At 43.9% G+C, this 27,203-nt stretch overlaps 1 protein-coding gene across 7 annotated transcripts in view; it reads right to left on the reverse strand.

The window, feature by feature from the left end:
* MYOCD (myocardin) overlaps positions 1–27,203 on the reverse strand; it is a 131,323-nt gene that overhangs the window by 24,408 nt on the left and 79,712 nt on the right. For all 7 annotated transcript variants that reach the window (XM_063799005.1, XM_009432725.5, XM_511830.8 and 4 more), the window contains 4 exons: positions 25,604–25,679; positions 19,979–20,140; positions 6,642–6,817; positions 3,646–3,771 (listed from right to left, as the gene is read on the reverse strand). In XM_063799005.1, coding sequence (XP_063655075.1) covers positions 3,646–3,771; positions 6,642–6,817; positions 19,979–20,140; positions 25,604–25,619 — 480 coding nt within the window. In that variant the 5' untranslated portion in view covers positions 25,620–25,679. The remainder of the gene's footprint in view (positions 1–3,645; positions 3,772–6,641; positions 6,818–19,978; positions 20,141–25,603; positions 25,680–27,203) is intronic.

Consider the following 27,203-nt stretch of genomic DNA (forward strand, 5'->3'; position numbering starts at 1 on the left):
ATTATGTCTATAACCTGCTCCTGAAATAAAAGACCTTCGTACATTAGGAAGGAATGGGTCCATCCTGTTATCAGGTTAAAAAAAAAGCAATTTTCAGGCCGGGCGCGGTGGCTCATGCCTGTAATCCCAGCACTTTGGGAGGCGGAGGTGGGCGCATCACTTGAGGTGAGGAGTTCGAGACCAGCCCAGCCAACATGGTGAAACCCTGTCTCTGGTAAAAATACAAAAAATTAGCCGGGCTTGGTGGTAGATGCCTGTAGTCTCAGCTTCTCGGGAGGGTGAGGCAGTAGAATAGCTTGAACCCAGGAGGCGGAGGTTGCAGTAAGCCGAGATTGCGCCACTACACTCCAGCCTGGGTGATAGAGCGAGACTCCGCCTCAAAAAAAAATAATTTTCAAACCCTGACTTTATTACAGAAGGTTGAAATGAAGAACACGGATGTCATGACCACGAGTGAGCTAGGATTTGGGGGAACATTGGAAGGAAAGTGTGTTTCCACCGGTGTCCAGAAGAGGGGGCTCCTGAACAGCTGGCAAGCATATTCTGACTTGGCAGGTTCCCCACTTCAACCACAAACTACACAGCTGAATGTGACCTTATCCAAAGGAGCTTACAACTCACTTGGACTCAGCGCAATGCACCCCCAAAGGCTCTTTTGTTTTCCAAAGAGACTTCTTCCTGGCGACTAATGAATAATGAACACAAGCAGTTGGGTGTGTTTGGTGGCTCCGTTTCTCTCTGCTTACTAATCGATTAGCATTCTAGTTAGTTAATCAGTCTTCTGTCCTTGGAGAGTTTCTGCGGGGCTCCCGAAACCACCTCTGCCCTGGCCTGCTCCAGACCAGCTGCTGTTGTCACCTCATTCTGAGGCTTGCCTTGTCTGAGGAGGATGGGAGCTGCAGCCCTGGCAGGGTCCCGCAGCTAAGTCGGAGGTCCAGGAGCTTTTTTTCTCTATGTTGCCTTAGCACATTCCAGAAGATACTGAAATCGGAGCATTTACTCTGGATAGTCTGGGGTAAAGGCTACTATTACTATTCTCTTTTTGAGCCCAGGGGACACTAAGGTTTCTGTGTTTGTTGACCAAGCAGAAGAAATGATGGCTCTTCTACAAACAACCAGCCTGCCGGGACCAGCTGGGTGTCTGTAAGTATCGCCTTTTTCACGGAAAGTGATCTGTTCATCTCCTGGGCTTCTATCATACTTTCTACTACAGTGAGGTTGAAGGCTTTGCTAATTTTTTTTTTTTTTTTTAATATATACAGAGTCTCGCTCTGTCGACCAGGCTCGAGTGCAGTGACTGCGATCTCGGGTCACTGCCACTACCGCCTCCTGGGTTCAAGCGATTCTGCTGCCTCAGCCTCCTGAGTAGCTGGGATTACAGGCACACGCCACCACGTCCGGCTAATTTTGTATTTTTTGGTAGAGACGGGCTTTCACCATATTGGCCAGGCTGGTCTCGAACTCCTGACCTCAGGTGATCTGCCCGCCTCGGCCTCCCAAAGTGCTGGGATTACAGGCGTGAGCCACCGTGCTCCGCTGTTAACTTAAATTATGCAAAATTTAAATACCGTGATAGAAATATGAATAACATTTCTCTTTATACTCAGCTTTAGAAATAACGGGACTCATCTCCTCCTCCTTCCCCTGCAATGAACAAAATGCATTGATAGTCACATAATTTCTGACCTGTTGAGCTGAGTGAATTGTCAGCTGGGTTTAAGCTCTTGTGGCTTGGTGGGGGAGCCTTACTGGCAAACTGAAGTGTCTATCATCCATTAGACCATAAAACTGTTACTATATCATTGATTTTTTACTTCAATTTACAATCTTTTTTAAGTCCCGTAAGAGTCATTCTAACATTCATTAAGTGGTGGCACTCGAGCTGAGAAAACGTGTTCCCAAATCAGTTGGAAGTTATTTGGGATAGGCCAGGCACGGTGGCTTACGCCTGTAATCCCAGCACTCTGGGAGGCCGAGGCAGGTGGATTACCTGAGGTCAGGAGTTCAAGATCAGCCTGACCAACATGGAGAAACCCCGTCTTTACTAAAAATACAAATTTTGCCAGGCATGGTGGTGTGCACCTATAATCCCAGCTACTGGGGAGGCTGAGGCAGGAGAATCACTTGAACCTGGGAGGCGGAGGTTGCGACGAGCTGAGATTACGCCACTGCACTCCAGCCTGGGCAACAAGAGTGAAACTCCATCTCAAAAGAAAAAAAAAGGAACACAAAGGGAAGTTATTTGGGATAAAACATTATAAAGAAGGCCACATGATGACCAGGCAATTAACTGAAGAGAGAGCAGCCTGTGTACTGTGAGATGCGATGCTGGTGTTTATAGAAGCACAAGCCGCAAGTGCAAAGATGTGGACCCAACCGAAGTGCCCATCAACCAACAAGTGGATAAAGAAAATGTGGTACATATACAACATGGAATGCTACTCAGCCATAAAAAAGGAACAAAATAATGTCTTTTGCAGCCACTTGGATGGAGCTGCAGGCCATTATTCTAAGTGAAGTAACTCAGGAATGGAAAACCAAGTATCATGTGTTCTCACTTATAAGTGGGAGCTAAGCTATGAGGATGCAGAGGCACAGAATTATGTAATGGAATTTGGGGATTGGGGGAAGATTGGGAGTGGGGTGAGGGATAAAAGATTCCATATTGTGTACAGTGTACACTGCTTAGATGACGGGTGCACTACAATCTCCGAAATCGCCACTAAAGGGCCGGGCGCAGTGGCTCACGCCTGTAATCCCAGCACTTTGGGAGGCCAAGGCAGGTGGATCATGAGGTCAGGAGATGAAGACCATCCTGGCTAACACAGTGAAACCCCATCACTATGAAAAACACAAAAAATTAGCCAGGCATGGTGGCGGGAGCCTGTAGTCCCAGATACTCGGGAGGCTGAGGCAGGAGAATCACTTGAACCTGGGAGGCGGAGGTTGCAGTGAGCTGAGATCGCGCCACTGTATTCCAACCTGGGCAACAGAGAGAGACTCCATCTCAAAAAAAAAAAAAAAAAAGAAAAAAGAAAAAGAAAAAAAATCACCACTAAAGAACTTCTCTGTGTAACCAAAAACCACCTGCACCCCAAAACTATTGAAATAAAAATAAAAATTAACAAAAAGATATAATGCTGAGAAAACTAAACATTTGCTATAATGATTCTAGCTACCTGCCTACTATGAATGAAACCCCGTATTTATTTCCATCGGAAGACTGGCTTGAATGATGTAAGTTTTACATTATGCAAGCTTTTCAGGGCTACTTCCCTTGCATAAAATTCAACTGCTGTATACCTATTTTATGAAACTTGCAAATCCTGCCTTACAATCAGCTGTGTCTACCTCAAAGGTGAGCTTATGAAATCTTTTAAGTGGGGAACGTGCTGGCTGGGCTGTGATTCCAAAGAAATGCAAACCCACAGCCTTCTCCGTGGCAGAGGTGACTTCTGCTGTGCTGCAAGGATGGTGACCCATTTCTCATCTCCTGTTTTGTGACCCTCCTAGTGAGCTGAACCTCTGCATGGGTCCTCCGTGTAACTCTCTTCGTGTTGTCAGACCTAACTCAGAAAGTTCTGCTCCAAGTCGGCTCTGTGAGCCGAGCGCTCAGGCAGGGCTTGGAGGCTGATGTGTCCGTACCTTTACAGCAGCATGCACGGCTATGGGGGTGCTGGGGGGGCCAAGCCCCTGCTTCCCCGCATCTGACTGGTGGCTGGGCTGTGAGGCTGAGTCATTTCTGTCATTTTCTGAGCCAGAAGCAAGATCCTGAAATCCAAATGTTACCGATATTAGGAAGATACAGGAATAAGTTGTGTGACACAGAAATGTTACAGTCCGTATATATACCTCTGCTGCTTTCATCCTAGCTTCTCACCCAAGTAAATATCAGCCTACTCCCTCAGTGGGAGGAGTCACATACGTATATGTGTGTATATATGTGTGTGTGTATATATATGTATATGTGTATACACATATAAATATGTTTATGTGTATATACATATATATATATATATATAAACTTATCATCCAGCTGAGAACACTTTTGAGAGAGAAAGGGAATCATTCTAAGTAATGATTCCAAAAGACAGGTACAAAACTGGTCTGTTCTAGGCAAACTGGGACATCTGGTCTCGGTGTGTGGGCGTTCCACCTGTGTGTGACAAGGTCCACCTGTCTTGATAATGCAATTGAAAAAGAGCAGCAGGGAAGAGTGAGTGTAGGAATTTGGGGGGAAAGTAGGACAATGAACAAGGTAGATAAAAAGGATGTTAGCAGAAAAAGGGAAAGTGTGTGTTTGGAAGTGTGTGTGTGTATCTCCAAGTGTGTGTCTGAGTGTTTATATGTGCATGTATGTGTGTACGTGCATGCGTGCTTATGTGCATGTGTGTATATGTGTGTGCATGTTAGGTGTATACGTGTGTGTGTGTGTGCACATGTGTGCACACAGGCATGTATATGTATATGTGGTTTTGTGTGTATACATATGTGAGTCTGTGTGTGTGTTTGTGTGTGCGCGCGTGTGCATGTGTATAAAGTCATAAGAAACCTTTACCAGAGGTAGAGTCTGTAAAGGGAAAAATTATTTTCTCTTTCTCTCCTATATTCCTCTGTTTCAACTCTGACAAAAAGGAGCCAGGGCTGCCCATGATCTCTCCATGGGGGGTTAGGAATGAGCTTTGCAGTTCTTCCCTGAGCCCTGCCTGGCACCTGTCAAAGGCCCAAAGGATTCTTTTCTCTTAGAGCCTCAGTGTCCTCATCTGTCAAACATGATTGCCGGGAGAAATGACAAACAATGATTTTTGCATCTTGCCTGGCATTGTTCGGTGCTTGTTCTCTTCTTCCCCTCTCCTAAGGTGAAGCAGAAAAGAACTTGCCTTTTCCTCAAACCATTCTTAAATCAGAAGCTTAGGAATTTACTGTCAGAATAATGTGTACAAATGATCTGATATACCGTTTGATGTTATCAAAGAAATTTGGCTGCAAAGACCAGCTGTGGCATGCAGGGGAAGGAAAAATGCTTTGATTATACACTTTTGCACAATAAACACACAAGTATCTCAGCTCAGCTTTCCATGCCTCCCTTTTTCCTCCCATTTCACTTTTTCTCCTTGACAGCTTTAGGTTTGCTCTGATGGGGTGAAGATAGGCATGACGGTGATCAGTAACTGGCATGGTTTTGGGAAACGAGGCACTGAATGATAATTATTTTAACTGTCCCTAATATCTGTATGGTACTTTTCAGTGGGAAAAAAATAACCCAGCTTTCAAATGTATCTAATTTCAGTTCATTGCACAATTTCTGTGAGGCCAGGAGTGGTAAAGGGAAGGGGCTGAGGGTCTGAAGGGCTCTCTGGATAGAGACAGAGTTGGAAGAGCTCACATCTGGCTTTCACACTTACGCATCTCCTTCCCCTCATATGTGGATGCCCGGGTGCATCTCTCTTAAGGGCTCCATGCCTCTGCTCTGGCTGGATTTCCCCGGCGTGGCTGACACTCTGCCATATTTCTAGAGCCCACCCAGTTGCTCGGCCTCACAGAGCTTTAGTTCCTTCTCTGTCAGAATCAACCTCGATGATACCTACTTGGAGGGGTCTCTGATTTCAAATGAGGAAACTTTTGTGATGCACTTGGCACTGTCCCTGGCCCAGAGTGAGCACTTAATATGTAGCAGGAACTGTTGTTCATAATCATCATTATTCTTTTTTTTTCCCCCTTTGAGATGGAGTTTCACTCTTGTTGCCCAGGCTGGAGTGCAGTGGCATGATCTCAGCTCACTGCAACCTCTGCCTTCCAGTTTCAAGTGATTCTCCTGCCTCAGCCTCCCAAGTAGCTGGGATTACAGGCACGCACCACCATGCCCGGCTAATTTTTGTATTTTTAGTAGAGACGGGGTTTCACCGTGTTGGCCAGGCTGGTCTTGCACTCCTGATCTCAGGTGATCCGCCCGCCTCAGCCTCCCAAAGTGCTGGGATTGCAGGCGTGAGCCACCGTGCCCAGCCCATAATCATCATTATTCTTTATAAATGTGCTTTAAGAGTATTCTCAATACATGTTCCTCATGCTCAAGGGTTTGTAGATTTGTACAGAAAGAGGTGAATGTTATGGTTGGGTTGGGGCTGAATTTTGCTGCAGCTTGCTAGGTAGAAACCTGCTAAAAGTAGAAGCAACGTGGGCCTCCCTGCCTTGGAGAGAGCCAGCATTTCCTTCTCTCCACTCCCTGGAGCCCTGTAGTGAGTCCTCAGTGCACAGAGAGATGGTGAACTTTGAATCAGTCCTGCTCTGGCACTTTCTAGCTGGGAGATTGTTGGCAAGTCATCCAATCTCACGGAGTCTTAGCTAGTTTGTCCATAAAAATGGAGATAAAAGGTATCTGCTTGGCAGAGCAGATGCTTAATGGATAAATTAAAGGGTGTAGTTCTGGAGGTTCTCTTTCAGTGTTTTCTGGAGCTTTTGTCACCCCACACAGAGGCCTGCGCTGAATAGAGTGAGAAGAGGCATCAAAATGCTGTGGCAGCCAGGGACATCTCTGCGTTTTCTAAGCAAAACCAGCTGTTAACAGTGTTGATGTTAAGACTGAAACGATAATACACTGAGATGCTGTTTTACTTTTTTCGTTTGTTTGTTTTGTTTTTTACCTGGTTTGTCCCCAGAGAACCTGTCGAAGGGGTATCTGAGGCTTTAGCGTCTGGCGGGGATCCCGCTGAGTTTTGGGGGTCTTCACTTCGAGTCTGATCCGGAGAAAGCCCATCACTGCTGCTGTCCTCTTCAAAGGCAAAAGCATCCGTGGATTTGGAGAAACTCACCTGGTTACCTGAGGGGGTGAAATCCAGGAACTTGGTCAGTGGCTTAGGAGCATCAAAGGGCATTTTTGGAAATGCTTCGATGTGTCATTTCTATTAAAAGTACACCTCTCTCTCTCCAGTTTGTTTTAAGTTTAGGTAAGAGTGAAGCTATACTTTAAATTATTTGGTTTATAAAAAGCGGTTTGTTTGGCGTGGAGGAAAGAGTGCTCTATCAAAGGTCTATCATCATTTGTTAAACTTTATTTTCACGTTTCTGCATTTCTTCCTGTTTTCTTTGGGAACCCACATGTTTTTGAAACTAAACTGGGGAAGGTAAAGGAAAGAACAGGGAATGCTGGGTGCAGAATGAGGCCAGAGGAAAACGTGGTGGGAGCATGCGCCTGTGTCCCTCGGGTTTTACGATGAGAGATGGAATCGAGATGACAGCCTGCCATTTGCATCATCTTCAAACATAAAGCAGGGCGCACAGCACGCAATGTTTAGCAAACTTTGTTAATAAGGATAAGCTAGGACAGCTACTAAGTTTAAATTCCTAAATGTCAGAATTAGCTAATGTCACCAGTGCATCCCAAAGAGCCATTCAACGAATGCATGACTGTTTACAAAAGCCATAAATGTGTCTCAGAAACCTCAGCTTGATCCTCATTTTTCATTATTTGGCATTTCTTTGTATTCCTCATATCTTTGTATCTATTTTGGAATTCCTCAATGGCTCACACAAGCAGAGACTCTTCCTCAGCCGCCTGCATGGTTTTGCTAAGGGAACAGACAAATTGGTGTGGGAGAGGGGTTATCACACCAGATGGGACTAGAATGACATCCTTATATGTCCCTTACGTTTTTATTTGCCAAATTTCATCTGGTTTATTATCCAGCTGCACAGTACACAATGTGCTGAAGCCACATAGCTCTCCTGACCCGAGTCCAGGGACTGCTCTGCTAAAGGAATTTAGGTATTATCAGGAAGTTTTCCAGTCTGATATTCTGCAATCACACTGACAAGAACTTTTGACTCTTGCCTTGTGCAGATAAGAGAAAGGAGCTCTCACAGCAGGGATTGCAAAGGCAACGAGGAGCTGGAAGTAATGGAACAAATGTGGCTTTGGGCTTGTCATCGCCACCACTGCTGGCATCTGTCACAGGCCCTCTCACAGGCATCCAAGTGTCACATCAGGAAGGAGGCCGTGCAAGGACAGGGCAGGGGGAAACTCCAGTCACAGGCCCATGGGGCGGCCCACTAACTGGGAAGGGTTTGGGGCTGAGCATTTCTGCTCCACGGGTTATTTATAAAAGTCATTATCGCTTTACCACGAATATAAAAGTAATACATGTTCATCATAGAAATTCATACCTTAGAAAAATGCCTAATGTTGCTGGGCACGGTGGCTCATGCCTGTAATCCCAGCACTTTGGGAGGCCGAGGCAGGTGGATCATGAGGTCAGGAATTCGAGACCAGCCTGGCCAACATGGTGAAACCCCGTCTCTACTAAAAATACAAAAATTAGCCGGACATGGTGGCGAGCACCTGTAATCCCAGCTACTCGGGAGGCTGAGGCAGGAGAATTGCTTGAACCCGGGAGGCAGTGGTTGCAGTCAGCAGAGATCACACCACTGAACTCTAGCCCGGGCGACAGAACAAGACTGTGTCTCAAAAAAAAAAAAAAAAAAAAAAAAAAGGATCATGTGTATTACTGAGGGCCAGGTAGGCATGCAGTAGGTGAGTGGGTGGGTGGGGGTTAGGGGGTTAAGTGTTCCGCACTCCAGAAGTCACTGCATTTTCTTGGGATCCACATGGCACGTGCCCCGGGCCAGTGCCATTCACACTCTCAGAGACCCTGCATGTGACTTTGTCAGCCTCTCAGGGCAGCCAGTCTTCTCTGCCCAGCAGGACCCTCGGTCTGAGCGCTTTGTGATGTCACCTCCCCTGCCCACTTCCTTCAGTCTAAATGCACGTGGACCTTCTCTGATCTGATACTTCTCATGACAAAGACTCCTCCTCTCTCCACACAGGGTATCACCTCCCAGATGTGTACAAATTAGAGGAAATTAACCAAATTGCAAAATCTTCTACATATTCTAACATGGGTGGAAATGTTAAGAGAAGGGGAGAGAGGGTGGTTTCTCCTCTTATGACCCCAAAACCCTAATTTCATTGTTTCAAGTAGAGAGAGAGCAAATAATAAAAATAGCAGGTGGCTGAGCAGTTTACCTAGCAGTGGCAGCAATAGCAAAAACAGCTAACTTTGTTAGACTTCATAATAGTTCAGGAAGAGGGCACATTTTCTCATTTCTTTCTTTTTTTTTTTTTTTTTTTTTTTTTTTTGAGACGGAGTCTTGCTCTGTCACCCAGGCTGGAGTGCAGTGACATGATCTCAACTCACTGAAACCCCCCCCTCCGAGGTTTAAGTGATTCTCTGGCCTCAGCCTCCCAAGTAGCTGGGACTACAGGCATGCGCCACCATGCCCAGCTAATTTTTGTATTTTTGTGGAGACAGGGTTTCACCATGTTAGCCAGGCTGGTCTTGAACTCCTGACCTCAGGTGATCCACCCACCTCGGCCTCCCAAAGTGCTGGGATTACAGGCGTGAGCCACTGCACCCAGCCTTCTCATTTCTTTTTAATAAATGAACACATTGTAAGGTCAGGTCTACCCAGTTATTTTGAGACTGAACTAGGACCACAGTATCAGCCGTTGGAATCTCAGACTCACCTGGTAGAGGGGGTGGCAGAATTAGTCATCCTTCCTGGAAGTCAGCAGGTGAAGCCATTGTGTGGTTTATGGTACATCATCAACCTGCCTGGTTGATTGGGGGATAGGTAGGGCAGGGGTAACACAGAAAATGACCAACATCTCTACTTTTTGTTTTTGTTTTTTTTTTGAGATGGAGTCTTGCTCTGTTGCCCAGGCTGGAGTGCAGTGGCACAATCTCGACTCACTGCAACCTCCACCTCCCGGGTTCAAGTAATTCTCCTGTCTCAACCTCCCAAGTAGCTGGTACTACAGGCACCCGCCACCACATCTGGCTAATTTTTTGTATTTTTAGTAGAGACAGAGTTTCACTGTGTTAGCCAGGATGGTTTTGATCTCCTGACCTTGTGATCCACCTGCTGTAGCCTCCCAAAGTGCTGGGATTACAGGCGTGAGCCACCACGCCCAGCCTACTTTGTATACATAGGTCATATGCTAAGGGTGTCTCCAGAATTCCACAAAATAGCTGAATTTTTGAGATCTGAGGGACTGACTGTGACATCTTGCTTTTGAGGAACAAAGAAGGCAGGAGATTCTGGGAAGGGAGAGTTCCGATGAATTTAATTTGGACTTGCCTCAGTAAAGGGGCGGAAAGATTGTTGGAGCCCTGAAGTTACTACCAGTGAATCAGCCCTTTCCACTCTGACACCTGGCATTTGGTGACCCCAGGTCGAAGCACAAGAATGATGTCGAAAAGTCTAGAAGTTGAGTATCTGGAATAAAGGTGTAGGTAATCAATCCCCCTTTCCCCAGGGCTGGACGGAGCATTCCTAAGTTGTTGCGTTTAACTCCAGCCTTCCCATTTTAAGAGGAGCAGAGACAAGCTGAGGTGTGATCAGATAAGATATGGCTAAGAGAAGAGACAGAAAACCATGAGAAAGGAGATCCTTGTATCTGGATGGGACACAATCAGAGAATCTGTCACGGGCCAGACTGCTTGGTGAGTGCTGGTGGTGGTTACAGAGAGGAGACAGCGATGCGAAGTTGTCCAAGAAGCCTCCCGGAGGAGGTGGGATTGAATGGAGCCTGAAGTGACTGTCAGCGGTGGACAGGACAGCAGAAAGGGAGAGGGGCGCATCTGACAATGAAAGGATGGGGCGCGTGGACGAGAAATGATAGAGTGGCCATTAGCATGCTTGGGTTGGGGAGGATGACAAAGAAGTGCTTTCAGCCAGGGGAGAGGGCTATTTTAGGAGCCAACCCCTGGAGAGACATTGCTTGTAGGAGTCTCCCTTGCTTAAGTCAATGAAATGAGGAAACCATGAGTGCATGGAACTACATCCCGCGTACGGGTTTACACCTGCGTAAACAACCAGGATGAGTGCCAAGGCCCCAAATATGATGACTCCTCTCCGGTATCTAAAAAGCACAATGTGCCAAGTTAGAACATACTGACAGCTGCACTGAGGACCACTGGTCGCTGTCCAGGCCACAAGATCTCACCATGGGGGCCCCTGTCAATCACCACTCTTTCAGGGCTACAAGCGACTGGTTTAGATTTGCCACTGCCAGGGCAGAAGATGAGGGAAAGGGCAGGGAGCCCACACACAGCCATAGACTTAGCTCGTCGCTGTTGATGGGAAAAACCTTAACAGTGGAGGGGCTCCTGTAAGTACATAGCAGTGGCTTCCTTTTGGCACAAACACCTCCTGTGGTGTTCGGTGTGGCCCACAAGGCCCTGGGTTCTGGAGTCAGACGCATTTGAGTTTGCTTTTTGGTTCTACCAGTTCAGGGATAGCGTGACAGTTGGCAAGTTATTTGACCTCTCTGAGCCTCAGTTTCCCCACCTATAAAATGGGAATCATCATCATAATAGCTATATTTCAGGGTTTCGAGGATTAGGTAATAACATATGGAAAGCACTGGGCCCAGTTCCTGACGTGTAAGTGATTAATAATTTCTTGCTGTTATTGTTGCTATTGTTTTTGGTAGGAGCATCTGTTTGTCTCAAGTTTAACATCATCAAAAATAAACAGACCACCCGGGAGGCAGTTTATCCTCTGGTCAGCTATGCAAAGGTCAGCGCAACTCCAGAACCAGAAAAACTGGTTGGTCCTGAGCGGTTCCTTCTGGGAAAGCAAAGGCGGACCTTCCTCAGAGTAGGAGGAGTGTGGGTGGAAAGGCTGGCATGCCACTCCCTCTCCTTCCTGGTTCAAGCCAAGCCCATGCAGAGAGGGACAAAGGTCACCTTATCTGACTGCCTCTGGAATGACCAAGTCTCCTGGCTCCGTGGTGTGACCCTGGGCCTCCGCTCCAATCTTCCCCGGCATGAGGCTGGCTGGGAGCTGATGGAGAGCGGTGTGCTGGCTATTGTCCCTGCAGACGCGTCGGGGGTGTGATGACAAGGACCTGCTTTGGGAAGCCCTGACATCATCCTCTGGCTATGCTCGCAGGACTGGCTCTGGGCACTGGCCCCTTGGGGATCTTGGGCTGGTGACTCGGAGCCTTTCCTCTCCCTCTTGGAAGTGATCAGATGAATGAGTCAGTTGTACTTTCTTTGCATAAACATTTAAAATGCCAAGATTAAAGCAAGATAATTGGAGTCCTAGTTACCTTTCTGTGAGGACCTACACCAAGGGCAGGAAACCATGAAGTGGAATGTGAAAATGCGCCTCCTTCCTTATCAACCTGTGAGCTGGCCCGGTCCACTGCAATAGAAGCTATTTTAAATCATGGACAGACTACCTCCTGACATCCTGGAAGAGACTGAAGCAAAATTTGTGTCCTAAGGGAGAAAGTCGTACACAGAAAGGTAGCTATAGTTTCAGTGTAGCTGTTGCCTAAAGACATTTGCATAGATTTAGCATGTCATAGTCTACAGACTGATTGGACTATCTAACCAAAGTCAGAACTCACTGCTCTGGAAAGGGATCAGATGCTTTTATTATGGAAATGGCATAATAGGTAGATGTTGGAATGACTAATTTTTTTTACTCAGATCCCTGGCACTTTAGAAATTTGCCTTATGTCTTTTTTTTTTTTTTTTTTTGAGATGGAGTTTCGCTCATCGCCCAAGCTGGAGTGCAGTGGCGCGATCTTAGCTCACTGCAACTTCCACCTCCCAGGTTCAAGCGATTCTCCTGCCTCAGCCTCCCAAGTAGCTGGGATTACAGATGCCTGTCACCATGCCCAGCTGATTTTGTATTTTTAGTAGAGATGGGGTTTCTCCACGTTGGTCAGGTTGGTCTCGAACTTCTGATCCCAGGTGATCCACCACCGCTCAGCCTCCCAAAGTGCTGGGATTGCAGGCATGAGCCACCACGCCTGGCCTTTTTTTTCCTTTTTTTGAGAGATAGGGTCTCACTCTGTCACCCAGGCTGGTGTGCAGTGGTTTGATCATAGCTTACTGCAGCCTCAAACTCCTGGGTTCAAGTGATCCTCCTGCCTCAGCCTCCCGAGTAACTAGGACTACAGGCATGCACCAGTATGCCTGGCTAATTTTAAATTTTTTTGTAAAGATGAGGTGTCACTATGCTGCCCAGGATGATCTTCATGTCTTTTGATACACCTGATCCTAGGACCACACAAGTCAGGAAAAGCAGTTAACCTGTGTAAATACCTGCCCTGCGTTGCTCTTGAGGTGAATCCTCTAGGGATGAAAAATAACATTAGGCAAGGCAGGCAGATCACGAGGTCAGGAGTTCGAGATCAGCCTGGCCAACATGGTGAAACCCCATCTCTACTAAAAATACAAAAATTAGCCAGGTGTGGTGCCACACACCTGTAATCCCAGCTACTTGGAAGGCTGAGGCAGGAGAATTGCTTGAACCTGGGAGGTTGCAGTGAGCAGAGATCGCGCCATTGCCCTCCAGCCTGGGCGACAAGAGCAAAAACTCCATCTCAAAAAAAAAAAAAAAAGTGCTTTATCCTGTCTCCCTTTTCTCTTTGACAGGATGCTCCTCAGCCCCTCCCAGAGCCTCAAGCTGCCCTCAGATTTCTAGAGGCCTCTCTCCAACTTCAGCTCCCACCTGGGCATGCCCTGCCCACCTCTCAATGATGCCTGAGATGGCTTCCACAGAGGCAAAGCCCTTACTTCACAGGGCGGCAGAGGCAGACTCCAGGCACTTCCTTTCTCTCTCAGCACTCACCCTTTCCTCCCGCCACTCTCACACGCCCCAACACTCCCAGCTCCCTGATTCTCTTGCCCAACTCTTTCCCAGAACCATCCTCAGCAAAATATTTGTCACGTATGCCTCAGTGTGTTTCTTTACCCCAAGGGTGGTTTACTCTTTGGAAATTATTTCTCATGATGGAATGATAGATTTTGTTCATGAGAAAGTTATGCCAAAGCAAAATGTTCTTTTTTATGCCAAAGCAAACAGCCCTACCATCTCACTCAGGGCCATGGTTATTATGTAGCTGCCTTCAAAATGAACGATCAGAGAGGGTGAAGACTTTTGGCATCTCTGAAGAATGACTAGATTCTTAGTGAATAGGAGGGTTTTGTTATGAAGTCTAAGCGTGGGGCACATTGGTGAGCAGTGACTAGCACAGGATCTTTTATAAATGTAAGTGATAGAAATGGTTGACTTCTGGACCAGCCCTGGAGGGGCTGAATTATTGCTTTCTACATGAAACGGTCATGGTGATAAAAAGAACAAATTTAGGTTTGACAATGGGGCTATATATTCTAAATCATGGGTTCTTTTTTTTTAAAAGACTGGCTGGGCACGGTGGCTCACGCCTGTAATCTCAGCACTTTGGGAGGCCAAGGCGGGTGGATCGCCTGAGGTGGGGAGTTCGAGACAAGCCTGACCAATGTGGAGAAACCCCATCTCTACTAAAAATACAAAATTAGCTGGGCATGGTGGCGGATGCCTGTAATTCCAGCTACTTGGGAGGCTGAGGCAGGAGAATCACTTGAACCCGGGAGGCAGAGGTTGCGGTGAGCTGAAATCATGCCATTACACTCCAGCCTGGGCAACAAGAGCGAAACTCTGTCTTAAAAAAACAGCAACAAAAAAAACCTGACTCAGGTGGGAAGACTGGCCCAGTCCCATGAAAAGGTGAGAACACTTTAGGAGAAGATGCTTGTCTTTTGGAGCTGAAAACCTGGGCCCTTCTACCGCTGGTAAAGCTGGGAAGGCCAGCCTGGGTTCTGTTTTACTCAAGCCAGGAGTCAGACATCTGGACAATATACAACTTTCGTGGGAGCTAAGGGATGTTCACGTTAAGTGAAGAAAATGCTCTGATGACCAGCGAGAGAACAAGTTAGAAGTAAGCCTGTAGGGGTCTCAACACAGAGGGATATTTCAGTAATAATTACCACTCATAAACTGAGCAAGACCATGCTAAACTCCAGGATATCATTTCTGTTCTCATGAATCATCGCTTTCATGTAACACAATGCTTTTGGTATTCAGTGTTCTGGCCTGATAAGCGGTTTTCTACGAAGGGGAAATAGGCAATGAGGTGCATGCTCTCAGATACAGCCCCGAGGAGGACCAAGTCCCCTATTACCCTACAGAATGTCATTTTAGGGTGATGAACCTGTTTTTTTCCCTCCACCTGGAAACTGTAAGACTCTATGAATTCAGAAAGTCAACTTGCAGGCTGGGAGTGGGATCAGAAACTGGTACTCAAGAGGAGAGGGGAAGAGACGTGGTGCTTTCATCCAGCTGACTGCAAGAGGGATGATTCTGGGAGTAAGAAGGAAAATCCCAGGGTAGGGACAGTCCTCTGTCAAAAATGTCCTTCCCTGTGTTGGGAGAGGTTCTAGATTCTAGAGTTTCTATTGCAGGGTTGGAGAATTGTTGGTCCTTAATGAAGTTTGGAGGGAGGGAGACAATGAGTAAATGATCCTCTCAGAGCTTGGCAGAAACTCAGAAACACAGCTGCAGAGAGAGCTGGAAAATGTAAACACATCTGGAAAGGCACGTGGACAGGGGAGGGAAAATACCCAGAGGCTGGAAGAATGATACACAGTGCAACCACAACCAAGGGAGAAGATATGATCACAAGAAGTGACATACAGAATAGTGAGCTGGGTCACCTTCGCCATTGGAAGGACTATAGCTGTCTCTATAGCTGTCTCTAAATGCGCTCTCTGTAGCTGTCTCTAAGCAACTCCCTCTGTCTTTATGATATTCCTATTCACCTTTCCCCTAAAAACTCAGGCACATTTAAAGGGTCATTGCTAAAGAGGCTGATGCGTAGATGAGTAACAGGTGCTCAATTGCCCATTACTGCTGTCCACTTTTGGATTTTTCCTGGATTAAGTCACCCTGTATCTTCTGCCTCTTTCTCTAGCCATTCCTTTTGTTCATTAGTCACAGATTCCCTGCTTCTATGTTAAATACTACTGCATGGGACCCTCATTTGAGACCTCTTCTCTTTTTATACATCCTAATTCCCCGCAACTACCTTCCTCCACTGGGCGCTCATGATTCTTCAGAGAAACTTAGAACAACTGGGAGCCAATACTGTCTACTACTTGAGGCCAATAACTTTAAAATCCAGGAGGGGAGTGAGAATTTTTAGTAATAGGTAAGTTGTACAAATTAAGGAGAAAATTTGAGTGGACAAATAATCACGGACAAAATTGAAAAAAACTCAAAGAACTACTCTTGGAAAAGGCACTGGTTTCTTAATTTCCTTGGTTTCCTACGATTTTAGTAAGCAATGTTTTAAAGCAACCAATCATTATGATCATATTTAAATGCTTCCAGAACATGAAAAAATATGAAAAGGTAATCATAAACTATTTTGTGAAGTATGTGTAGGTTTGACATTTAAATCTGAAAAATAAAAAACAACAACATAGACCAGCATCATTTATGAATATTGTGGCAGACAGGACTAGCTACTTATCAAAAACCAGGATCCCCCTTCCATAATATAGAGGCAGTGCTGGAAATGGCTGTTCAGCCAGAGAATACCTTTCTCAGCCATTTGTACTGTTCTCACAATGGAATGTGAGTGGAAGTGATGTGCTCATTTCCAGGTTGAGATTTTTTTTAATAAGTGGATGAAACTTCTCATCTTTTCTTCCCCCTTTGCGGGATACATTCAGAGAATGACAAAGCTCTAGGGCAGAGATTGGCAAACTGAGGCCTGTGTGCCTGCAGCCTGTTTTTGTAAATAAAGTTTTATTGGAACATAGTCATGCCTCTTTGTTTACTTACTGCCCATGGCAACCTTCCTGCTACAACATCAGAGTTGAGTAGTGACAGGGGCAGTCTCAAGTATTTATTATCTGCTCCCTTAAGAAAAAGTGCCACCCTCGCTGTAGGGAATGATGGTGCAACAAGACTGAAGGAGGCTTTTCATGGAGGAAAAGCCTCTCTGAACTCTTTCTAAGCAAGAAATACACCTTTCTTGTTAAGCTGTTGAAGTTTTGTGGTTTGTTCCCCAGCCAGCATTATCCCAACTAATAATGAAATAGATGCAAAATCCCAAATAAAATACTAGCAATTTCTAGAACCAAATTTATGACAGATTGTTTTCCCCTAGAAATTCAAGGAAGATTAGGAAAGGTAGCAATATCACATTACTTGGTCAAAGAAGAAAAGCCACCTCATCATCTTTTGATATGCTTTAAAAGCATTTAAAAAAACTCAACATCTATCTTGCAAACTACTCTTAGTGGGATAGGAATAGAGAAATACTTCCTTAGAATATCTATCCTATACCAAAGGCTACATCATATACAGATGTGAGTGACAAGAAAAATCCCCATTTAAGAGAGAAACAAAACAAAAATGTATGTAATCATCAATATAAGACATTGTAATATAAAACATACAGCAACACTAATATAATATAATACATATAATATAATATTACTTTTGAGGCACTGGCAAGGTATCAATAACAATAGTATTCCACTATGTAATATATCAATAATTATTAAATTATATATTAACATATTATTGTATAATATAAATATGTGCTTTATATAATTCATACATAGTTTTATATATAAGATAAACATCTATATGATATAGATATTTTATATAAGATATATATTATTTGGTTTGTATAATATAGTATAGTATACTTTATAATATATAATTTATATAAAGTGTGTATAATGCATAAATAATATATACTATATTCATAAATAAAATACATAAACATGACATGTAATTTATTTTATTAATATACTACATAGATTTTTAGAAAATATATTAATTCTATAATATGCTAATCATGTTGTTGTCTTTCAAGTACCAGCCAGTGAACCAAGGCAGAAAATAAAAATGAAGCAGAAAACAAATTTCCATTCCCTTAGACTTGGACAACTGAAGATAAACTGAGAAACTATTGGAACTATTAAGATCTTTGACACTGCCCAGTTATAAAATAAATGTGCGCAATTAATAGGTTTCCCATATATCAGCAATAATCAATATGACTTTACTTAAAAACAACAAACTTTGCAAAGGGAAATAAAAAAAAGACTTGAATAAGTGGAGATAGCTACTATGGAAGAATTTATAAAATTATATATTTTAAACATATGAATTCACCATAAATTAACATATAAATTCAGTGCAATCCTAAACAAAATTGCGATAGAATTGAAGTTGACACAAAAAATTGATTCTAATTTTCACTTAAAATATACTTGCAAGAGTAGCCATGAAACATTAGAAAAATCAGACAAATGTAAAGAAACTTGTGAAGACAGATATTAACACAAATTGTAAAATAGATCATAAAATTGTGATAAACAAAAAAATTAGACCTCTCTCTTAAACCAACCACTTAAATAGTTTCAGACATACTAAGGATTTAAATGTAAAAATAAAAGTATATAGATATTACAAGGCAATCTAGGTGAATAAACTCTATATTTTTAAGTTAGGAAATATTTTCAATAAAAATGAATTCAGAAAATATAATGAAAAAGATGAGTGGATTTGACTATAGATTAATTAGGAACTGCTATAGGTAAAATTGACTATATAAAAAAATAAAAAGTGAAGGACAAACTGGTAAAAGGATGTGAGATACCTGTGACAGATGGAGGATTAGCATTTTTTCCCTATATAAATAGCATACACAAAGCAGTAAAGCGAGAAAACGCTCAGCTAGAAAGAAGAGAAAAAGTCATGTATTGCCAACGATACATAATCACAAGGAAAAATATAATCTGCTAGAAACCAAAGAATGCAAATTGAAAGGAGACCTTTTTCCTATCATGTAAAAATAAATTTACATGCACTCAACAAAAGAAAAATAAATAAATAAATTTACAGGCACAGAACAGAATGTTTTAAGAAACAATAAGAGATGCCTGATGGAGATTTTTACCTGCCCAAGAGCTTATCAGAGTAAACATGGTGGCAGTGCACTCTTGAATACTCAAGGCCAAGTTCAAAGGCCCCAGATATTTAGTGGGGAGGGAGAGAGTAGATGAGAGAGAAAATCACAGTGGGATATTTAAGTAGGCACTGACAGACGAGTATATTGCCTCTCCTGGAGTTGATATTTTCATATTTACCAGTTCCAAAGGCAAAATTCATGTGGCCTCTGAATTGCAGGGTGAGAGCAAGATTTTAGAATGTGAATAAACTTGATGACAAGTTTTATAATAAACTTAGTTTTGGATAAAATGCCCTTACACATACTTTTTGACAATGTGTCAAAACATTTAAATATACACTGCTTATTAATATCTACCAATAGTTCTCAGAGCGGATTGTGGCATAGCTGGAGAAACCTAAGTGTGTCTGTAGGAGCATTAAGCTCCCCTTTCTCCCTGTTACCATAGTTTTCCTGGGTTCCACCCCAAAGCCTCTATGAGTGAATTCAGTACTGGCAGGCTGTTTGGGTCCACCTAGTGTCAGTTGTTCAAAAAGTCTACAAAACAATTTTATACAGTTTATAACAGAATCAGTATTTGTGTCTCCTTTTTGAGTATTTGTCCTTTGACTTCGTGGAGCAAGTGAGAGCTGTCAGAGTTTTTACATGTACTGTTTACCATGAATTTCATTCCCAGGAGCCTGTGAGCTGGGTAGGGTGAGTACTGTCACCTCCATCTCAAGGTGAAGTGACTTGGGCAACTGGATCTAGGGTCCGGGTTTTCTAGTCTGGGGCCAGTGCTCTTTCCGCTGATACAGTCTACCTCTCTTTAAACAAGGAAGGCTAAACAGGAGGACCATGACTGTGACTCCTAAGTAATGGATGTCTTATAGGGGAGATGTTTTGAGGATTACACCTGGTCAGGTTCTCAACTTGCCTGACTAGAGCAAAATTACCTTGTGTTGACTTGGCCTTGGGGTGTACAAGAATGGGGATTGCAACAAATGCCCAGGATCCCTGGTTATAGAGAATTAATTGGACTAACAACCCATGGTATGGCTCTTATCTGGTGAGAGGCCCTCATCCCCAAAGATCCTAGTATGTCAGAGATCCGGGCTGCCCTCAGATCTCAATAGCACCAAGGAGAGACATGCCATTTGTTCTAACTACCTTTTATGGCCTCTTTCACAGCAGAATCCACAGGAAGAATGTTTTTTTCCACCAGCTCCAGTGGCCCTGGTCGTAGAGCAATTTTTTCATTGAGATCATCGGCGAGTCGGGCTCTTTTCAGCTTCATCTGAGCAGTTGGAATGGACCTCTCTGCAGTGGAAGCTAAAGGGTTGAAATGAAAAGGATCAGTTCTAGAATTTGATGTCTCTCTCTCTGTCTCTCTCTTTTTTGTTTTTTGGCTTGGGGTTACAAAAGATTGTGTCACATTGTGCTCTACCATCCTAATAATTTTTCGATGCAATCATCATCACTTTACAGGGATTAGCACCAAAGCCTAGACACTTCCAAATAAAGGCAAATCGAGAGGCACATGGAAAAGTTAGAGAAGCTTGCTTTGCGAGGATTTGTGAAAAAATGTACAATTTGGAGATTTTGTAAGCAACCAGTCTGCAGGGCCTGTATTGTTTGCCTAACCCTAAGCTATGGCACTTGGATGCACATTTGGTCTGCATAGTGACTGGCACAGGCTAGGCCTGCAGTAAATGTTATCTGTTGTTATAATTAGTAGTACTAGTATGACTTTTAAAGGATTTTGGACTAGTCAATGCTGTGACCGACTGAGTCAAATGTCCAGGTCAGTTGCGAAAGAAAAAAAATTCCATTGAAACAGTTATTTAATTAAACAGAGGGATTTTTAAAAGTTGAATTCATCCACAGGCAGTTCCTCATCATTTGGAGGGTGTGAAAGGTCACGTACAGAGCCTTAAATCCACTTCGATACAGCTGACACCAAACTTCCTTTTTAGGTTGGGCCCTGACTTATTTCTGTGGAAGAACTCAGAAGAGAATCCAGCCAACTTATTGCTGTCATGGAGAACTGTAAGTTAAGATTCTATAAGAGTTTGCACCTTCACTCTCAACTTCATAAATCTAGAAAGTGAGATATTTACAGACAAGTCCCTTAGCCCCATTATTTTATTATTATCAACCTGCTAACCCCAGACCCTGTGTCTGGCACTGATCTAGAACTCTCCATACAGAAGAGGTCTAGGGATGTCTTATTGGTTGCCACAGGCTTGGCTGTGGAAGCTGCCTCTTCAAAGCATTTCACATTCAATGGAGGGAATGTCAATACTCCAAACCAAAGAATGGGCATACCAAAGCCCACGTCCTCTCCAAAGCACCCCTTACAGTTCCTTGCAAGGGCAGCTTGCTGGCTCTCTGCCTCAGCCATCTTTCTGACTCATCCTGTGTACCAACTCAGGACTGATCTTCAGAAAGCCCTCTTTTCTTCTGGTGCCTCTGTACAAGATGCTTCCCACCATCCACATCTCTCAGTCCAGTTTTTCAAGACTGCTACAAATTTAATCTACCTCCTGTCATGACCTGTGGCTCTCCAGCCCAAATCTACCATTCCAGAGAGCCTGGTCCTTATCCTTCTGTCCTCTATGTCTTGCTGCATTCACCTTTGCACCTTGGCTTATTTCCTTTCCCCACCTTGAACTTCTTCCCCACTCCCCACTACCAACATCGTACTTTTGGGTCCCAGCATAAGGCTTTCCTAACTCTTCCTGTTCTTATAGATCTCTTTCGCTTTGACTGCCTCTAGCAGTTACAAGGACAAACCCTTCATCTTGTTGCTTCTGAAACTGGGCAATAAATTCCTGGGCAGCAGGAGTCATTTTGTATCTAGCAGATCTTTTATGCTCCAAGAAGCTAATTCCCAATTTCTGTTGACAAAAGAGGACCCCATGGGAGGCACCAGAGACATGCAATTGAACTGGGGGTTGGTGCAGTTCACACCCTGTTATTTTAATTCAAGACCGTAATGATGGAAGAAATAACATTTCATATGTTTTTTGATTATAGCATTACTGTGTACTCATTGTCATAAATGTGAAAAATGCTAAAAAAAAAAAGTGTGCAAAAAAAAATGAAGGCTTCAGGAAAATCCCTACTTAAGAGTCACCTATTTTTTTTTTTTTTTTTTTTTTTTTGTGAGACGGAGTCTCTCTCTGTCCCCCAGGCTGGAGTGCAGTGGCGTGATCTCGGCTCACTGCCAGCTCTGCCTCCCGGGTTCACGCCATTCTCCTGCCTCAGCCTCCCGAGTAGCTGGGACTACAGGCACCCGCCACCACGCCCAGCTAATTGTTTGTATTTTTAGTAGAGATGGGGTTTCACCGTGTTAGCCAGGATGGTCTCGATCTCCTGACCTTATGATCCGCCCGCCTCGGCCTCCCAAAGTGCTGGGATTACAAGGCGTGAGCTACCGCACCTGGCCAGTGTCACCTATTTTTAAGACCTGTGTGTCTTTCTTAGTTATTTATATTGATTGGTAGGTTTATGTTTTTCTTCCCAGAATCTGACTATGAATATAGTTTAAGTATATAATAAATATATAATTTTTCTTCCCAGAATTTGGCAGCAAATATAGTTTTGATTTTTGCTTTTTTTCCTAAACATTGTCCTGTAAACCTTTTCTCATTAAATTACTCTTTGAAAGCCTTGTTTGTAGTAGCTCTATGGTATTGAAACGGGTCTGTTGTCTGGGATATATAGCTGGTTCTTTGTCATGGTCGAGAAAGAATTCAGGACAGGGATACACACGAGGAATGGGTTTAGGAGCGGAAGGTTTAGTAGAAAAAGAAGAGAGAGAGAAAAACCTTCCTCATGCTGAGAAAGCGGATCACCCAAGAAGGGTCTCCGGTTTGTGGCAGAGAGCAATCGATTTTGTACAGAGGCTTGAGGAGGCGGTGATTGATTTACATAGGTCCCAGGGGATTGGTTTGACCAGTTGTGTCATTTACATAGCCCGTGAAAAGACTGGCCCTCCCACCCTAGTCTTTTATTATGCAAATACGGCCTCCACTTGGAGGCGGCCATGATCCCTGTACATGTGGTACCTGGAGGCTGCCATGACACTGGTAAACGTGGTGACAAGGAAAAGAGCGGGAGACTCCATTTTCAATATTCCTGGCTTCCAGGTACAGCTAACGACATTTACATATAAAAGCTCCTAGTTTGCATATCTATTTCAGACTGCTTTCTGTCAGAGAAGCAATGGTTTGGGGCTGCTTTTTATTAAAGGAAAATTCCACCGAGAATTCTCTTACCCTTTGTAGCTGCCTAAATTTTTTTTTTTTTTTTTTTTTTTTTTTGAGACTGAGTCTCGCTCTTGTCACCCAGGCTGGAGTGCAATGGCACGATCTCGGCTCCCTGCAACCTCCGCCTCCCGGGTTCAAGCGATTCTCCTGCCTCAGCCTCCCGAGTAGCTGGGATTACAGGCACGTGCCACCATGTCCGGCTAATTTTTTTTTTTTTTTTTGTATTTTTAGTACAGATGGGGTTTCATCGTGTTGGCCAGGCTGGTCTCAAACTCCTGACCTCAGGTGATCCGCCTGCCTCGGCCTCCCAAAGTGCTAGGATTACAGGCGTGAGCCACTGTACCCGACCTAAAAATAATTACTTAATAACTCTTGTATTAGCATTAAATTGTATGGTTGATCCATAGTTTATTCAGCCAATCCTCTATTGTTAGACATTTCACTATTTTTCACCATCTAAAGTAATTCCACGATAAGCATCATTGTGAGATAAATCTTTGTCTGATTATTTTCTTTGAATAAAATACTAGACATTATATTATGGGCTATTATAACTAGACATTATATTATGAGCTAAAGGGTGGGCACATTTTTAAGGAGTTTGATACAGGTTACCAAATTGCCCTCCTGAAAAGTTGATCCAATTGCACTCCCACCAGCAGTGTATGGGAACGCATGTAACTCTTGCCACACATGATACTTATTTTTATTTGTTAACTTGATCATTGAAAAGTCTGTATGTCTTTTTTTTTTTTTTTTTTTTTTTTGAGACAGAGTCTCCCTCTGTGGCCCCGGCTGGAGTGCGGTGGCGCGATCTCAGCTCACTGCAACCTCCGCCTCCCAGGTTCAAGCAATTCTCCTGCTTCAGCCTCCTGAGTAGCTGGACTACAGGCGCCCACCACCACACCCGGCTAAGTTTTTGTATATTTAGTAGAGATGGGGTTTCACGGTGTTAGCCAGGCTGGTCTTGAATTCCTGACCTCAAATGATCTGCCCGCCTCAGCCTCCCAAAGTACTGGGATTACAGGCATGAGCCACCACACCCAGCCTGAAAGGTCTGTATGTCATTTGAAATGACATCATTTGGATTTTTGTGCAGCTGTGATTTTTGTGCTGACATAGCAGCTGCTTCTAGGCTTGTAGACACCATTGCAAAGGAGGTAAGAATTCTGTCACCTCCCTTTGAGGGACTTTTTTCTCTGTTTTCCAGACACCTGGCATCCTTTGGCTGCCTCACGCAGATCAAAGCCTCCCATCCCACACAGCCTTCCCTTGAGCTCAGCATTGGCCTCTTTCTTTTCCCTACCCTGAAAACAGTTCTCCGTCTTAAAATATCCCACCTACTTTAGGGTTGAAAAAGGGTCAGTCTTGGAAAGCCAGAATAAATAACAAATGATGTCAATCAAAGAACCAAGGATCACAATTTCCAGGATATATTTCAGAGTCTTTCATGCGCTTTAAAGCTAGTGTTCAGTCTTGGAAGGAAATCCACATTCTAGAGAAATAGTATGCAGGCCTTGTGCAGGCTGTTCCCTCAGACTGCAACCCCCTTCCATCTTTTTCTACCTGGCTCAGCCCTCACGTTCCAGCCCATTTCCTCACTCCTCCCCTGTCCATTCTGATTCTGATGGCTCTTTTCTTTGATCCTCTTCCATACACCCACCACACCAGGCATTTCTTTTCTTTTCATGCTGGATTGTAAATGTGATTCTCATGTCCTCTGTTATACTGTGAGACCCTCTGAGGGCACAAACCTGTGTCTTATTCATCGTTGAACCCACTGGCCTGGCAGAGCAGCCAACTCCTAGCAGACACCCAATACTGTGTGTGTTCAAGGAACAAATATCTCATAGGTAACTGTCAAATTAGGGGTTGGACCTCTTTTAGGGTGGGCACCAATGGTCTCGGGGATTCTGTCTCAGGGAAGGCAACTTATGAGGCGGGAGTAGAAGCTGCTCCTCCTGCATGCAGATGTCAGAATATGGGGACCAGTTAGTTGTTTGTTTGCCTTGTCTCACATACCCCAGCACAGAGGTGGCACCCTAAGGCAGAACTAGGCCTACTTTGATCAGCACTAATTTCCTCAGATTGTATTCCCTGCACACCAGAAGGTAAAGGCATCAGCAAAGGACCATCAATTACCTGGAGAATACAGAGGTAGCAAGGGAACTGTGATCCTCTTCCAAAGTGAGTGATGATCCAGATTAGTAATAATTGTCAGCACATGTTGGACATGTTCCATGCACTCCTAGAAGTTATGTGATTTGCCCAGGCCTTAGAGTTAGGAGATCGCACAGCTGAGATTAGAGCCCAAGTCTCTAACCTGCTTAACCATTTTATGGCTTCCCAACTTGGTTATCTACGTGGCCTAGAAGGCTTAGATGATTACTTGAAACTACCACTTTGTAACGGCAAGGGAGATTTTTAAGAGGGCTTAGCAACTGTACAGAGACAAGTAACTCTGGGAAAATGGCCCACCATTCTGCAGCATCTCTTGGTGTCTGATTTCTTGCAGCCTTACCTTGGAGTATGTGCATATTAACCAAGTCGGCACTGTTGCACCTGTTTCTGGCTTTGCGCTTCAGGGAATTTTTAGCCTGTAGAACCCAAACAAGAGAAATCACCTAGTTTTACCTTTTAAAAAACTCAATTTATCTCACAGGAGAAAATAACCTTTTAAAATAATAAATGAAACATGAAAATATTCTTGGTGTCCCACATTTTGATGAAGGAACATTTACAAAGACCCCTCGAGTAATTTTTAGATGGGAAAATAAGATAAGAAGGTAAAGAGCTTGGGTCCACATCAGGGCTACAAACCTAAAGCTCTTTCAGGGACAGGCAGGTTGGTACATGTTAATAACATGTCACTATAACAGAACACCAGGCTGTTTGTATTATAATGAATCTTATTCCATTGCCTTTTTTTTTTTTTTTTTTTTGAGACAGGGTCTCTGTCATCCAGGCTGGAATGCAGTGGCACAATCAAAGCTCACTGCAGCCTTGACCTCCTGGGCACAAGTGATCCTCCTGCCTTAGTCCCATGAGTAGCTGGGACCACAGGCATGCATCACCAAACCCAGCTAATTTTTTTCTTTAATTTTTAATTTTTAGTAGAGACAGGGTTTCACCATGTTTCCTAGGCTGGTCTTGAACTCCTGGACTCAAGCAATCTGCCCACCTCAGCCTCCCAAAGTACTGGGACAGCCGTGAGCCACAGCACCCAGCCTCCATTTCCTCTGAAAACAGTCACAAAATTAACCAAGACCAGAGTTAAAACATTGCCTAAATCCATCTAATATAACATGACAACGTATGCCTCTTTCCCGTTATTCGCTTGACTTCTCTTTTAGGACATGTGAAAATGTAAAGCCTACAGATTCAGACCCACCAGGAACTGGACGGGCATGAAGAGATGGGTTATTTACCCAGTCTCATTACCTTCTTGATGGGGCTGTCAGTAGGGCTGTTACAGGCTGTGGGAGGGCCAACACTGGACCCCAGGTTTCTGATGTCTAGTTCTGGGTTTTTATCTCACTATAGTGGATCTCCCAGTGGCCCCCAGAGAGGGGTCTGGGAATCACTCCAGTTCTGATAAGAGTCTGCTGTTCTTTGTTATTCTCCAGGTAGTAGGAATCACAGCCACTTGTGAGCTACTTTGAAGAGTTGCAGATCCCTCCTCTTCCTCTCTACCCATAGACAAGCTGCAAGGCTAGTACTCTCAGGTAAGGAAATAGCAGCAGGCAGATACTCTCTTTGCCTTTCCTTCTCACTCAAAGTGTTGATACTTGCTAAATAGTATTTATTAATATATTATTGACAAATTCAAGTTGCAGAGATTTGTTATGAAGGTACAGAATATATGCCAAATCTCACCCTCAAATGTTACAAAAAGAGAAGGGAAAAAAGCAAAATAACCTTTTGCCTTTAAGTAGCTACAAATGAGTTCTGTATGCATAAACCATGCCTTACCCTTGAATTGGATTTTTTAAAATCTGATTGTTGTTAAGAAATGACAGTAATAACAGGTAAGGCAGCTTGAAAGCCGGCTCCACTTCCTTCTCTAAAGTGTTTTTGACTCTAGTGCATCCCTACTATAATTTCTTCCAACATTAGAAAAA

Source organism: Pan troglodytes, chromosome 19 (genome assembly GCF_028858775.2).
Source record: "Pan troglodytes isolate AG18354 chromosome 19, NHGRI_mPanTro3-v2.0_pri, whole genome shotgun sequence".
NCBI classification, from domain to species: Eukaryota; Metazoa; Chordata; class Mammalia; order Primates; family Hominidae; genus Pan; species Pan troglodytes.